Genomic DNA, 13956 nt, shown 5'->3' with positions numbered 1-13956 from the left:
GACACTGGATCACTTTGGGCTCACTGCCCCGCAGTTTGAGTCCTCCCCCATGCTTCCCGGCCTCTTGTTAGTTATAGCGCTAGTGCGAATGTCGCATTCATCATGAGGACACCTGAGACTCCCCCTTTCCCCATGCTGTTTCCCAGGTCTTCTACCGCCTGTTTGCTGGTCCAGGGTGGTATTGCCATCCATGTCTCTGCTCTCCTTCTGACTGTGAGGGCTGGGCGATATCTTCCTCCACGGCCCTTGAAGCAGCCCCACCATTTTCTTCTCCACGAGGCACTCGATTCAGTCCCCTGACTTTGGGTCTGAATCCTTGCTGTTTTTTGCTCTCACTTTGTTATTTTCTTATTCCTAGTATCTTCCCACACCACTAGGAACCATTTTGGCTCTAATTTCGTTGGTTTTTTTCTGGCTTTTTTTGCTGTTTGATCAGGAGCTCTGGGGTTCTGCCTCCTCTTACTCCCCTCGCATCAAATGACCTCTCACCAACCTCTGATTTAAGGTTACCAATGCAGATGGGTCACAGTTGGGGTCAATCTGAAATCCAAAAAAGAAACCCAGGCTTTCAGTAAAATTTAATTTTAAGCAATGTGAAAAGCAGATGTGGAAAGGAGGGGGCAAAATCCAAATGTAATCTGAGACACCAGCTTCTCACAAAGGTCTGGTAACTGGGACAAAATACATTAAGTTTCTCCTTTGCCTTAGGAATCAATGAAACTAATCGTAAAACTTCGTCAAAAACTGCAGCTGTAAGCATGGCAGTAGTTTGCTGCATTGTACTTAAACCCTAGAAATTAAATGAGGGGTATGCTGGTGTTAATTAAGGGAATTGAGGGTAATAGTGGATAGATGCAACTGAGTATGCAGCGATGATCTCACTGAATGGTGCAGCAGGCTTGACTGGCCAGTTGGCCGACTCCTGCTTCTTTGTCATGAGCAGTGTTTAAGTGCAACATTATCAAGGAACTTGACAGCAGTGTAACGAAACTGGGATGGACTCCGAGGTATGACAGATGGGTGACCTAAAGCTTCATGGAGGAGTAGGTTCTAAGGACCATTTCAGTAGGAGACAGAGAAGTTAACAGAATTCCTGACATTGGAACAAGGTAGGCTTCACAGACCATGTGGGGAGCAAAGGGAATCCTGCACAGACATAGATGCAGAGTGACGGGGAAAGTTGGAACACAGAAGGGATGGAGGAGGGTGAAACCAAGAATGGATTTGAACATGACACTGATCATTCTAGATTCCACAAGGAGCCCGGGTGGACACAGGGGTAACAGGGAAAGAGAATGTAAGTAGCTGCACCTGCTGGAAACCTGAAACAAAAGTAGAACATGATGTGAACACTTAGCAGGTCGGCAGCATCAACTGTCCATCGGGCAAGAACCTTGGAGGTGATGGATGTGGATGAAGGTTTCAGTGATGGAGAAGTGGAGACAGGAGGTAACAAAGAATGGGTGTACCCCTAAAAGTGATAATGTTTCACTGTATCTTGTATCAGTGACAGAATACAGAGGGGAAACATTTCACAGATGATACCTTGAGCATAGATACATCTACCAGGCTAACATAGTCCAAGCCATTTGAAATTCCATGGAAATAGGCAGCAGACTACAAATAAAAGTTCCTAAACAATCCTTTCACTGATTTGGATGACTCAATAAGCTTGCTGCTCGTCGAACTAAAAATTCCAGTGGTGATCCATTAATGATTTGATGAGTCCCAGCATTTGCTCCTCAAACTGTACTGAATATGATGGCCAGATATGCACCACATCTGATTTTTTTTTTGGCGGAGAGATGGACACATCTGGTTGGGCTTGCCACAGTGCTTTATTTCCTGGGAAATTTGTCAACCCCTTTTCCTGGCATTTGGTTATCAATGATGAACTAGTTGTGTGGCTTTTAACTGACAGTGGAGAGCTCAGGAATGAGAAGTGTGCTCTCAAACTGTGTTTGCATAACACCTTTAATAAAAGACAACATCCCAGATGTTTCTCAGTTCTTTATAGGACTGTTCGATACCAGGCCACATAAGGAGGCATGTAGGCAGCTTGGATACTGAGCTAGTCTTTAAGGAGGAGAGGGAAGAGGAGAAGCTTGAGAATTTGGGAATGGATGGCAGCTGAAAGTTCAGTCAACAAGAGTGGAGCAATTAAAATCAGCAGGGTGAATATTGGTCTGGAGGAGAATGCAGAACGAGAAAGGAGTGAGGCCACAAAGGGATATGAAAGCAGGATGAAAGCTTTTCATTTTGAGGTGATCTGGACCTGTGGATTCAGGGAACAGAGCCAGATGGGTACACAAAGAACTTGGCCCAAGATGGCAGAGGGATTCTGAGGAGCTCAAGGTTGCAAGCGTTCAGTGCCCACCATCACGTTTGGGATAAAGATGCCTTTTCCCTTTATTTGCCCCTTTACTCCACAGTTTTAAATTTGTAATCAAACAATTCTCATGTGATTAAAGTGCACTTACCAAATTTTATTCAGAGTTTTTTTGTGTACATTTTGGTTTGACCATGTTGAAATAACAGTACTTTTTATACATAGTCCCCTCATTTCAGGACACCATAATAAAATAGCAATGGTATGTATGTTAAAATTGTCATGTGCAGTACTTTGTTGCATATTCCTTGCAGGCAATGGCTGCTTAAAGTCTGTGATTTCATAGACATCACCAAGTGCTGAGTATCTTCTCTGGTAATGCTCTGCCAGGCCTTGACTGCAGCCTCTTCAGCTCCTGCTTGTTTTGGGGCTTGTCCCCTTACATTTTCTCTTCAGTATCTGGATGGCCTGCTCAATTGGGTTTAGACTAGGTGACTGACTTGGCCATTCAAGAATTTTCCAGTTTTTAGCTTTGAAATACTCCTTTGTTGCTTTAGCAGTATGTTTGGGATCATTGTCTTCCTGTTGGATGAAGCGCCGTCCAATGAGTTTGGAGGCATTTGCTTGAACTTGAGCAGATCTTTCTATACACCTCACAATCCATTTTGCTACTGCCATCAGCAGTTACATCATCAATGAAGATAAGTGCACCAGTACCTATGGCAGTCATACATGCCCAGATCATAACACCTCCACCACCATGTTTCACAGATGAGGTGGTTTGCTTTGGATCTTGGGCAGTTCCTTTACACCTTCAAAATTTGCTCTTCCATCACTCTGATACAGGTTAATCTTGGTCTCATCTGTCAACAACTTTTTCTTCCAGAATTCTACAGGCTCTTTTAAATATTTCTTGGCAAATATCTAGCCACCTGTTTCTGTGGCTAACTAGTTGTTTGCATCTTTCAGTGTAGCCTCTGTATTTCTGTTCGTGAAGTCTCCTGTGGACAGTAGTCATTGACCCATCCACACTTGCCTCCTGAACAGTGTTTCTGATCTATCAGACAGATCTTTGGGGATATTTCTTCATTATGATGAGAGTTCTTCTGTTATCAGCAGTGGAGATCTTCCTTGGCCTCCCAGTCCCTTGGCGATGACTGGGTTCACCAGTATGCTCTTTTTTCTTAATGATGTTTGAAACTGTTGATTTTGGTGATCCCAAGGTCTGGGTGATATCTCTTACTGTTTTATTCTTGTTTTTCAGCCTCATAATGGCTTCTCTGACTTTCATTGGCACAAATCTGGTCCTCGTGTTGAAAAATGTCAACTAGACTCCAAAGGTGATTGAAAGCTTAGAAGCAACCCTAGCTCTCTTATACCTGCACCATTGAAGCAATTAAACATACCTGAGTACTCACTAACACCTGTGAAGCCAAATGTCTCAAACACTATGGTGCCCTGAAATGGGGGAACCATGTATAAAAAGTTCTGTAATTTTGATATGGTCAAACAAAATGTTTACAAATAACCTTTAATAAAAGCTGAAATGTGTACTTTAAACACATGAACTGTTAGTTTACAAATTTTAAACTGTGGAGCACAGGGCAAATAATGGAATAAAGTGTCTTTGTCCCAAAGATTATGAAGAACACTGTATGTCCAGTGGAATATTTGGTCCAAGTAAGAACATTCTCTCTGTTAGCCCATATCAATCTGGAAACTTCCTATTGAGTTCAGCACCTAAGCAAGTCTTTAAAGTGATGGGAGCTCCAATTGACATTATCTGCATACTGAAGCCTATCAAGTGAGAAAACTAGCTCCTCCTTATCACACATCATGCTCCACTGCCATCCTAAAATCACCTCACCTCCAACAGAGAGCCGTAGCCCCTTTCACACTTGGCAGTGGTTCCAGGAATCGAACATCAATCAGCCTTTAAAGTGGCAAGTGTGAAAGCAAAATCTGCTCAAAACCGGTGTCAGATGACATTATCTCACACCGGGGATTGCCAGCCTTGACCCCTAGTACAATCCCTGGTGTCTGCAGATGCCAGCATTGAGATCAGGCAAGTGTGAAACGAGCAATTGCATTGCAGGCATTTGCGATTAAAGGTAGAACAGATGAAACACTGGGGATAAACCCTTCCAAGTGTAAAAGCATTCAGTGTCCCAGTTAGGAGTGGCCTTGTGTGAAAGGCCAAAGCCCCCAATTCCTATCCCAGGACACTGAATGGCCGATTTACTGGGATGCAAATGTGAAAGGGGCTACAGTTAACAACAACTGACAGGAGGTCAATTTTAATAACATGATCAATGCCCAGCACTTGCCCAAAGGCTCTTTCAAACAGTGTCATAAGCCAAGTGCTGGGAATTACACGTGACTTACTATTTCGGAGGCTGGGTAAGTCGATGTTAACCCACGAGCAAAGTTTCAGACTGTCATATTCCTTAAGAAGGCATTTAATTAGATGAAGAAGTTTGCTCCATTGCTTGGAGTGTTAATGTTGGACAGGTTCCATACACCTCTCTGCTCAGGCATATTTGGCTGGAAGAGTTGGAGGTGGGGTCATGTTATTTTTGGCTCACTGCACCATTATTCCCTCTGGTGGTGTGAAAAGTATTCATTACTCTGAACTGAAGTGATTTATGCTTTTCTTTTTGTGTGTGGTTTGGATAGATGACTGTTATTGAATTATTTCCCCTTCCACCAGCACTCCACCCATCCCCAACCGTGACACATCTTTCTGTCACAATGTTCTCTGCAGTGTGCAACAAAATCCTGTCTATCAAGGGCAGGAAGGGACGTCCCTTGAAGATTAAGTACTTTGCACTGGCAGCCCACACTGAAAAGGAATGAGGTTTGTTTAAAGTGGGGGTTTGTTAAAAGCGAGCACACGGCAACCTTTAAACTCAGCACTGTAGGAACTTCCCAGGTTAAGTCAGAGGTCAGACTCCTTGGCAACCAGGACAAACTGTGCATGCTGTTATCTTTGCACTGAGGTTTGCAATGTTGCTGCTTCCTCTGTGATTCAGGGAAAGGCAGTGAACAGGTCCAGAAACACACCAACATGACAATAGGTCTGTACTATTAGGGCACAAGTAACCATAGCAACCACCTCCTTTATTGGGCCCTTGGATCCTGGAAGATGTCATTTACTTATTTTTTGGACCATGAAATTGGTTAGGAGGTAACTAGTTTAGTCCATCTGCTTTCTATTAATTTTCTGTAATATACAATTGAATATTAGTCTTCATTTGGGACATCTGGGGGGATTTAACAAGGAGTGTAAAAGAGAAGGAAAACTGACTTCAGTGATAATGCTGAGTTGGACCTTGTTCAAAGTAAAGGGAAAGTGCAACAGAAATGTCATGAATATATAATAGTCAGATGTCCTTGAAAATAGTTTTAACTTCAGTTTTATAAATAGTCAAGCATTCAATAAGGTCAAATTAAAAAAAAATACTGATGATATATCTTGTGCATGTCTAGGTGCAGAAAGAATAATTGTAAGTTGCTGCATAAGAAATCTTCAATAGTGATCTCATCTCCACAAACTCCCAACAGCATAGGGGTTGCAGACGAGAGAGCTGACTGAGGTTGCCAAGGAGACTTTGGCAAATGAAACGGAAGGGGGGGAGAGGGAGGGACGGAGAGAATATGAATTGTGAGGATGTGTTTGGGGAAGGATGTGCAGAAAGAAATTATTAGCAGGCATGACAAACGTATATGATTGCCTGATTTTTTTTTTTCAACACACCCACCCTAAACATAGTTTCACTGCCTCTGCATGAATAGAAAGGATCAACGAGGAGAAGGAGAGAGTCATAGGGCAAAGTTACAAGGGGAGAGATATTTTATCACAGGGAGACAGTTTCATGGGGGCATTACAGGAGAGGGAATATCATGGGGGAGAGGTATTCTGAGAGGAGAGAAACACAAGGGGGAGTCTTGACAGGAGAGGATGCTGCACAGGGAGAGAAGTATTGCAGGTGGAGAGGATGTTGCAGGGATGGAGTATTGCAAGGATGAATCTTGCAAAGAAGTGGGTCTTGCAAGGGTGAAAGTTGCAGAGGGAGGCTCACAGAGGAGTGAGTCTCATGGGGAAGGACTCTGGGGAGAGAGTTTTGCTGGGAAGAATATTTTGGGGGAAGACTCACGAGGGAGTGAGTCTTGCAGTGCAGGTGGGAGTCTGGCGAGTATGAGTCAAACAGTGCCTGCTCACAAGTCAAAATGAATTTGAATGATTGAGCAAGGACTTGATCTGCCGTTTCTCTAATTCAGCAATGACTGTATGGAGGTACAGTAGGAATTTGACTGACTCCTTGCCTGCAGGAGGATCCGATCCAGTGGAGCAAACCTCACCCGGGGTTGTCACTCGGTGACCATGCATGCACCTTTACAGCTGGGGAAATCTTGGCATGACCACTACATTTCTTTGAATCTAGTGTTGATTGAATTTATAACTGTGTTATTGTTAATAATTCACAATTTGTTAATAGCAACAACAAACAGGAAATTGAAGATGCACATTTTTTTTTAAAAAGGACTACTTTAATACTGACAACTCTACATATAGACTAGCAAAAGCAAATTGCCAATTATACCATGGAGGATAATTTGTGGAGAGTGTATGAGATGGTTACTTATGGATCAGTATACTGAGAAGCCTACTAGGAAATAGATTACCCTTGATTGAGTATTGTTTAATGAGAAGTGGTTTGTTGATCATTTTGTTGTGCAGGATGATTTTAGGGAAGAGTGACTAGCAATCTTAATTCGGATGGAAAATGAGGGTGAAACATAGGTCTTAAATTCAAACAATTGTGCATGAAGTGTGAGTGACAGTGATTTGGGAGCTTCAATAAGTGGCAAAATAACTGATGCAAAAACACAAAGGCAAAAGTAACCCAACCATGGATAACAAAAGATGATAAAGGGAGCAATGGATCCAAAGAGGTGGCATTTAAAGGTAGCAGCCCTGAGGATTGGGAAGTTTTGAAATCATCAAAAAAGATCCAGGGAATTGACAAAGGCAGGAAAAATGAAAACTTACAAGGAACACAAAGTAGACTGTAAATGCTTCTATGAGTAGGTATAAAGAAATACGTTAATGAAGACAAATAAATATTCCCTTACAGCCAGTCGCAAAAGTACTGAGGAACAAACAAAATAGAAAAATGCTTAAACAAATGATTGAGAACCAAAGGTATAATGAGGCAGAGGAATCGAGGGAGGTTAGTATTGTTAATAAAATTAGTGATGGACAATTCCATGGCAATGGCACAAAATCCCCAGGGTTTGGTCATCTGCATTCTAGAATATTGACAGAGAGAACTGTGGAATAATGGTTGTCATCTTTCAGATTTCTGTAGATTATGGAGGGAATTTCATGTAACTATTTTAAAAAGGGGAGAGAAAACGGGGAACTTTAGGTCAATCAGCCTCTGGCCAAAACACTTGAGTCCATTATAAAAGATATGACAATGAGACATTTGAAATCTATCAACAGGATGAGACAAATTCACCTTGGCTTTGTGACAAGGAAATCATGTTTGGCAAAACTATTTAATTATTTTGAGGATGTAACTGGTAGAACAGATAAGAGAAAACTAGTGGATGTGGAACTGAACTTTAAGAAGGCTGTTGATAAATTTCCACTTTGTGTGCAAATTTAAAGTGCATGGAATTGAGTGTAAAACACTGGCACTGACTGAGAATTAGTTAACAGATAGGACACAGAGTGTGAATGCATTGGATTTTATTGAGCTGGATGGTGGTGACCTGTGGGGTGCCACAGGTATCTTTGTTTGAGCCTCAGCTATTCGCTAGAATATCCCATTGATTTGGATGAGGAAACCAATCAAATTATTTCCATGTTTATTAGCCTTCTGGATCATTTTAATTTAATATTGGATGAGCCCGTTCCACCCAAATATACCAGTGTGACCAATGAATCTACTAACCCTACACGTCTTTGGAATGTGGGAGGAAGCTGGAGCATATGGGGGGAAAAACCCATGCAGACACAGGGAGAACATGCAAACTCCTTACAGACAGCAGTGGATTTGAACCCAGGACACTGGTGCTGTCATTGCATTGCACTAACCATAATGCTGATGACTATACCTGGAAGTTTCAAGATCATTTAGACAAATTGAGTAAACGGGCAAATGCATGGACAATGCAGTATAATGTGGACAAATATGTAAATGCAAGAGTCAAAAATTCTTTGTTAGTACTCGAGGTCAATTGGATTCAAGCAGATTCTGCCCCAAGTAGTATGATTTCTACGACCCAAGGCCCTCGCTGCCACTGTTAGGTCTGCTTTGTTCATGAATGAGTGAGACAAACACCAGACTGAGTCGAAATCAGGGTTCTTTGTTCTTTATTACCGGATTGTAACACTTGCGACTAACAATGTTAGTCGGAGAATGCATTCTGCCGTTATCAGCAAAATGGTGATTTTTTATACCTTTGGATACGTGCTTAGAACATCATCATATCATTACTTGTCCAATGACTAAAACTGTTGCTATCCTTTCCCTGCTAGCTTCCTGCCTCTCAATCCATCAATGTCTCTCTTATCTTGTAAGTACAAGGATGCATTCACATCTTGTTACAGCCCCGCACAGGGTAACTCTTTACACATTCCCATCTCATGATGTTTTACCTTACACCACGTCCCAGCTTGCTTGACCACGGCACACGAACCATGGGTGTAAAGGGTGGGGCCAGTACTGCGCACACTGCACTCCACCTAAAAGCTCCTTTGTGCAGGCCCGAGGACAGGTCCACGTCCACGACAGCATTTATCAGTTAGTTCTTCTCCGTTTTCTTTTAGATTTGCCATAACCCATTTTTCAGCCATTGTCCTTCCTTGATACAGGAATTGATGGTGTCAGCACAATACTAAACATACTTTTTGCCTGGTTACAGGTGAATGCAACGAGGCAGGAAAATAAACTTACAGAAGAATGCGACCAACTGATTGAAATCATTCAACAACGAAGACAGATCATTAGCACGCAAATTAACGAAGGCAAGGTAAGAATTGGACCATGGCTGAGAACTAAGACCAGGGAGGGGTCATTCAAGCCTGCTCCACCATTCATCAAGATCGTGACTCCTCTTCCAGCTCAGTGCCATTTTCCAGCACTGTTCCCATTTCCTTTTGTTGCATCAATGGCGAGAAATAAATCAATCCCTGGTTTGAATGAACACAACAATGGAGCTGCCACAGCAATTTGAGGTAGGAAATTCCAAAAAATTCACCACCTCTGAATGAAGAAATTATTCCTCATCCAAATCTTACACAAGCTCGAACTGTGACCACCCTCTCCCACCCCCCCACTCCCCCCCCTCCTCAGGGCGAACATCCTCCCTGCATCCAACTGTCTGAGAATTTTGTATCTTTTTATGATATCTCATCCTTCTAAACTCTAGGGAACACAGTCCCAGTCTACACACTCTCATAGAACATTCCCACAGTCCATCCAACCAGTTGTATGAATCTTCACTATGGCACCTACATCCTCCCTGCAGCATATCTGATAAGGCAGATCTAAGTGGTCTACTCCTGGCTCCTTTTCTATAGATCGAAAATAGTACCAATTTCATTGCCTACTCTGTGCAAGTAGAGATCACACAAAATATATCGAGGAATGTCACTTTGCACATTTTTACATTAGATCTAGCAAAACCTTGAGACGAGTATAAAGATTGGGGATTAGTTATTATACACCCGTAACTGGATCCACCAATGAGGAGTAAAGCTAATCAGGCCAAGGTTCAACACTCAGACTGTACTGATTTATTTGGAACTGATTATCAAGTTCCAGATTAGCTGGATTATTAGTTGTTCCCATTGAAGATAGTAAAGACAAATGAGGTGAGTTAGCAGGAGGTGAAGATAGTAAAGACAAATGAGGTGAGTTAGCAGTCATGTTTTCTGTGGATGAGTTACACACCAGATCCATTGTCAAGGGCATGTACTTCAATTATGTTCATGAATGAAGTAGAAATGGGACATCTGTCCAGCAATGAGTTCCAGAATAGGGAAAGTGTAGGTTAGGAAGATGGACTCCTCTGGTGTAAATTGAATTAGACATACCCCGGTCAATCTTGATGAGGATGGGGAAACTGGTAGTGGACAGGTCAGATACTGGGTGATTAGTAGAATCAGAGTAATGAGATTTGATGGAGTTATTTAGCAAGTGGGAGGTCCTCAGTCAATAAGGACACTAGTACAAAAGGAGACAGGGATAAGCAAGCAGACATAGCCCAGACTCCAGGTGAGATGAGACCAACTTGTAACCCCTCCCATAACTGTGTGTGGGCCAGCAGCCTAGGTTGGGGACAGCCTCATGTCGAAAATTCAGACGTACTCACAGACAGCCAGTAAGCAGCAGTGAAAACAGGAAATGAGTTGAAGATTAAATAATCAAAGCCTAATTAAAGGAATGGAATGTGCAAAAACAGTGCCATAGGGAACACCAGCAGCAAGAAATGAAAGCCTAAGATTGCTATTGGCAGTGTCTGTAGGTGGATGCTTGTCATGAGGCATGTCTGACCATTCTGATTGCTTTATTTATAAATAACACATGATTATTATGGGGCAGTAATTTTTAAAAATATTGTTATTTATAATTTTTAAATCGTTTGACATTAATTCATACAGATATTATATAACTAAATAAACTCCCCCAACCTCCCTCATTCACCCCACTAATACCCTCGCTCCTCCTCCTTCCACTGTTAAAGAAGAAAGGAGATTATCATTTAAAACAACAATACTCTACCTGTGGAAACCGAGACACCCACTGGGGCGGACTGAGAGATTAAATCTTCAAGAATTTTTAGATATGGGCTCCACACTTTTACAAAAAAATGATATTTATCCCTCAAATTATATGTTATCTTTTCTAAAGGAATACAGGATTTCATTTCAGTCTGCCATCTTTGCATTCCTAAAACTAAATCAGATTTCCAAGTGATGGCCAAACATTTTTTTAGAAACTGCCAAAGCTAAACATAAAAATTCAATTTGATACATAGTCAATCTTAGTCCTAAAGCAATCGACTTACTGTCCCCTGATAAAAACAACATTGGATCAAATGGAAGACTCACTTTTAATACTTGCTCCAAAAACAATTTAACTTGTATCTAAAAAGTACCTATCTCTTGTCCACATCTAAAACACAAATCTGAAGAAATTAAATTGATGTAAAAAATTATATTGTACTAATCTATATCCTACATTTATAACCTTAGACATACTCTCTTCACACAAATTTCTCCAAAAATTTTCATCTATCTTCCCATTTAAGTCAGATTCCCATTTTAATCTTGATTCATGAACATTTAACTTAGGCATTTTGTTTTGTAATAAGTTTATTTCTGAAATGTATAAGTTATTTGTTTCTTCCTTAGTAATAATTCCAAAGCAGATTGACTAGGTAATTTTAAACTGACCTAATTTTCCCAATAGAAAAGTTTTTACCTAATAATAGCAAAAAAAAACGTATTACTAGGAACTTGAAATTTCTCCTTCATCTGACTTATTTTAAAAAATGAAAACTTCCCTGCTTCAAAACAATCTTCAACTTTTTAAATCCCCAGTTGATTCCATATCTTTAAAAACTGATTATTAACAGTAAAAGTTGTGTTTATTTTGATGTAGAAGCATTTTCACTGAGATCTTTCCTTTTCCACCTATCTCATAATCAATTTTATTCCATATTTCAATTAAATATTTCAAAATTAGTGGATCCTTACCAATTAACAATTTTGAATTCCATTTATAAAATAATTCCAACTTAGATTTCTCATCAATTTTATCTAATTCTATACTTGCCCAAATTTAAGGTTTATTTAAATCAAACACTGCATTAATAAATTTCAATTGTGCAGCTTTATAATAATTCTGAAAATGTGGAAGTTGTAAACCACCAAATTCAAATTTTAAAGTTAATTTCTCTAAAGATACCCTCTTCATTTTCCCTTTCCATAAAAAAAAATTCCTTACAATTGAACTGAGATCTTTAGAAATTTTTTGAGGTACTAAACAAGGAATAGATTGAAAAAGATATTGAATCCTTGGAAAAATATTCATTTTAATGCAATTCACTCTGCCTATTAAGGTAATAGGTAAGCCATTCCATCTATTTAAGTCATCTTTAATTTTATTAGTTAACGGAACATAATTTAACTTGTTCAAATTATCTAAATTTCTATCAACTCTAATACCTAAATATTTGATTGGATTTTGTATCCACTTAAATTGAGCTACACATTTATATTGATCATAATCTCCTTCTACTAATGGCATAACTTTACTTTTATCCCAATTAATTTTATAACCAGATATTCTCCCATAATCTTGTAACTTTTTATATAAAGAAATTAAAGAATTTTCAGTATCCGTTATATAAATCAATACATCAACAGCAAACAAACTAATTTTATACTCTTCCTTATTAATAAAATCTTGCCTTATTGATTGTATCAACAGTTCAATTGCTAAAACAAATAGTGCAGGAGATAAAGGACATCTTTATGTAGCTGATCTAGTTAATGAAAAAGTAGAAAAAACTTATCCACTAGTAACTACTTTAGCCAAAGGATTTCTATATAAAGCTTTAATCTAATCATAAATATTAGCCCAAATTGAAATTTTTGCACAACCTTAAATAAATAATTCCATTCTAATCTGTAAAAAACCTTTTCAGCATCTAACGATAAAATTAATGCTAAATCCAATTGTTTGCTGAGACCTATGAATTAGACTAATTAATTTAGCTATATTGTCTTAGAATATCTTCAGAATATCTGTTTTTAATATATCCTGATTGATCTAAATGAACCAACTCAGGTAAATATTCATTCAATCTATTAGCCAAAACTTTAGCAACAATCATAATCAACATTTAATAATAATATAGGCTCCGGTTTTAATAAATCTTTATCTTTCTTTGGAATTACTATTATTACAGCATTTGAAAAAGATTCTGGTAGTGAACAAGTTACAGTTACTTGTTTTAATACTTCCATTAATAAAGGCATCAATAATCTTTTATAAAATTCAGATGTTAACCCATCTTCACCAGGAGATTTACCATTTTGCATAGAATTTAAAGCCTTAATAACTTCTTTCAATATAAATGGAGAATCTAAATCTTTTCAAGCTTGGTAATTCAAAGATAGAAGTTGAAGCTTCTGTAAAAAATCATTAATTTCTCCATCATTATTCAATGATTGGGATGAATATAACTTAGTATAATACTCTCTAAAAGAATCATTTATAACCTGCAGTAATTTTTGAATTCTTCTTAACAGCATTAATAGTTCTTGATGCTTGCTCCATTTTTAATTGCCAAGCTAATACCTTATGTGCTTGTTCTCCTAATTTATAATTTTTTTGTTTTGTTCTATCAATTAATTTCTCAATCCTATGTCTGAATTAAATTATAATACATTTTTTATCTATCAATTCCAAACTCTCTTTTTAAGATGGGTGTTTTTGTAAATTTATCTTCCAAAATTACTATTTCCTTCTCAAATTTTCTACTTCCTTAAGACAATTTTTCTTAATTTTAGTCGAATAACATGATTTGGCCCCTTAAATAAA

At 39.1% G+C, this 13956-nt stretch overlaps 1 protein-coding gene across 3 annotated transcripts in view; it reads left to right on the top strand.

Annotated features, from left to right (window-relative positions):
• LOC138738813 (E3 ubiquitin-protein ligase Midline-1) overlaps window positions 1–13956 on the top strand; it is a 297248-nt gene that overhangs the window by 247195 nt on the left and 36097 nt on the right. For all 3 annotated transcript variants that reach the window (XM_069889801.1, XM_069889802.1, XM_069889800.1), the window contains exon 4: window positions 9266–9373. In XM_069889801.1, coding sequence (XP_069745902.1) covers window positions 9266–9373 — 108 coding nt within the window. The remainder of the gene's footprint in view (window positions 1–9265; window positions 9374–13956) is intronic.

Source organism: Narcine bancroftii, chromosome 7, assembly GCF_036971445.1.
Source record: "Narcine bancroftii isolate sNarBan1 chromosome 7, sNarBan1.hap1, whole genome shotgun sequence".
Classification (NCBI taxonomy): domain Eukaryota; kingdom Metazoa; phylum Chordata; class Chondrichthyes; order Torpediniformes; family Narcinidae; genus Narcine; species Narcine bancroftii.
The sequence above is the reverse complement of the archived record's forward strand: the minus strand, read 5'-3'. Positions and strand labels throughout refer to the sequence as shown.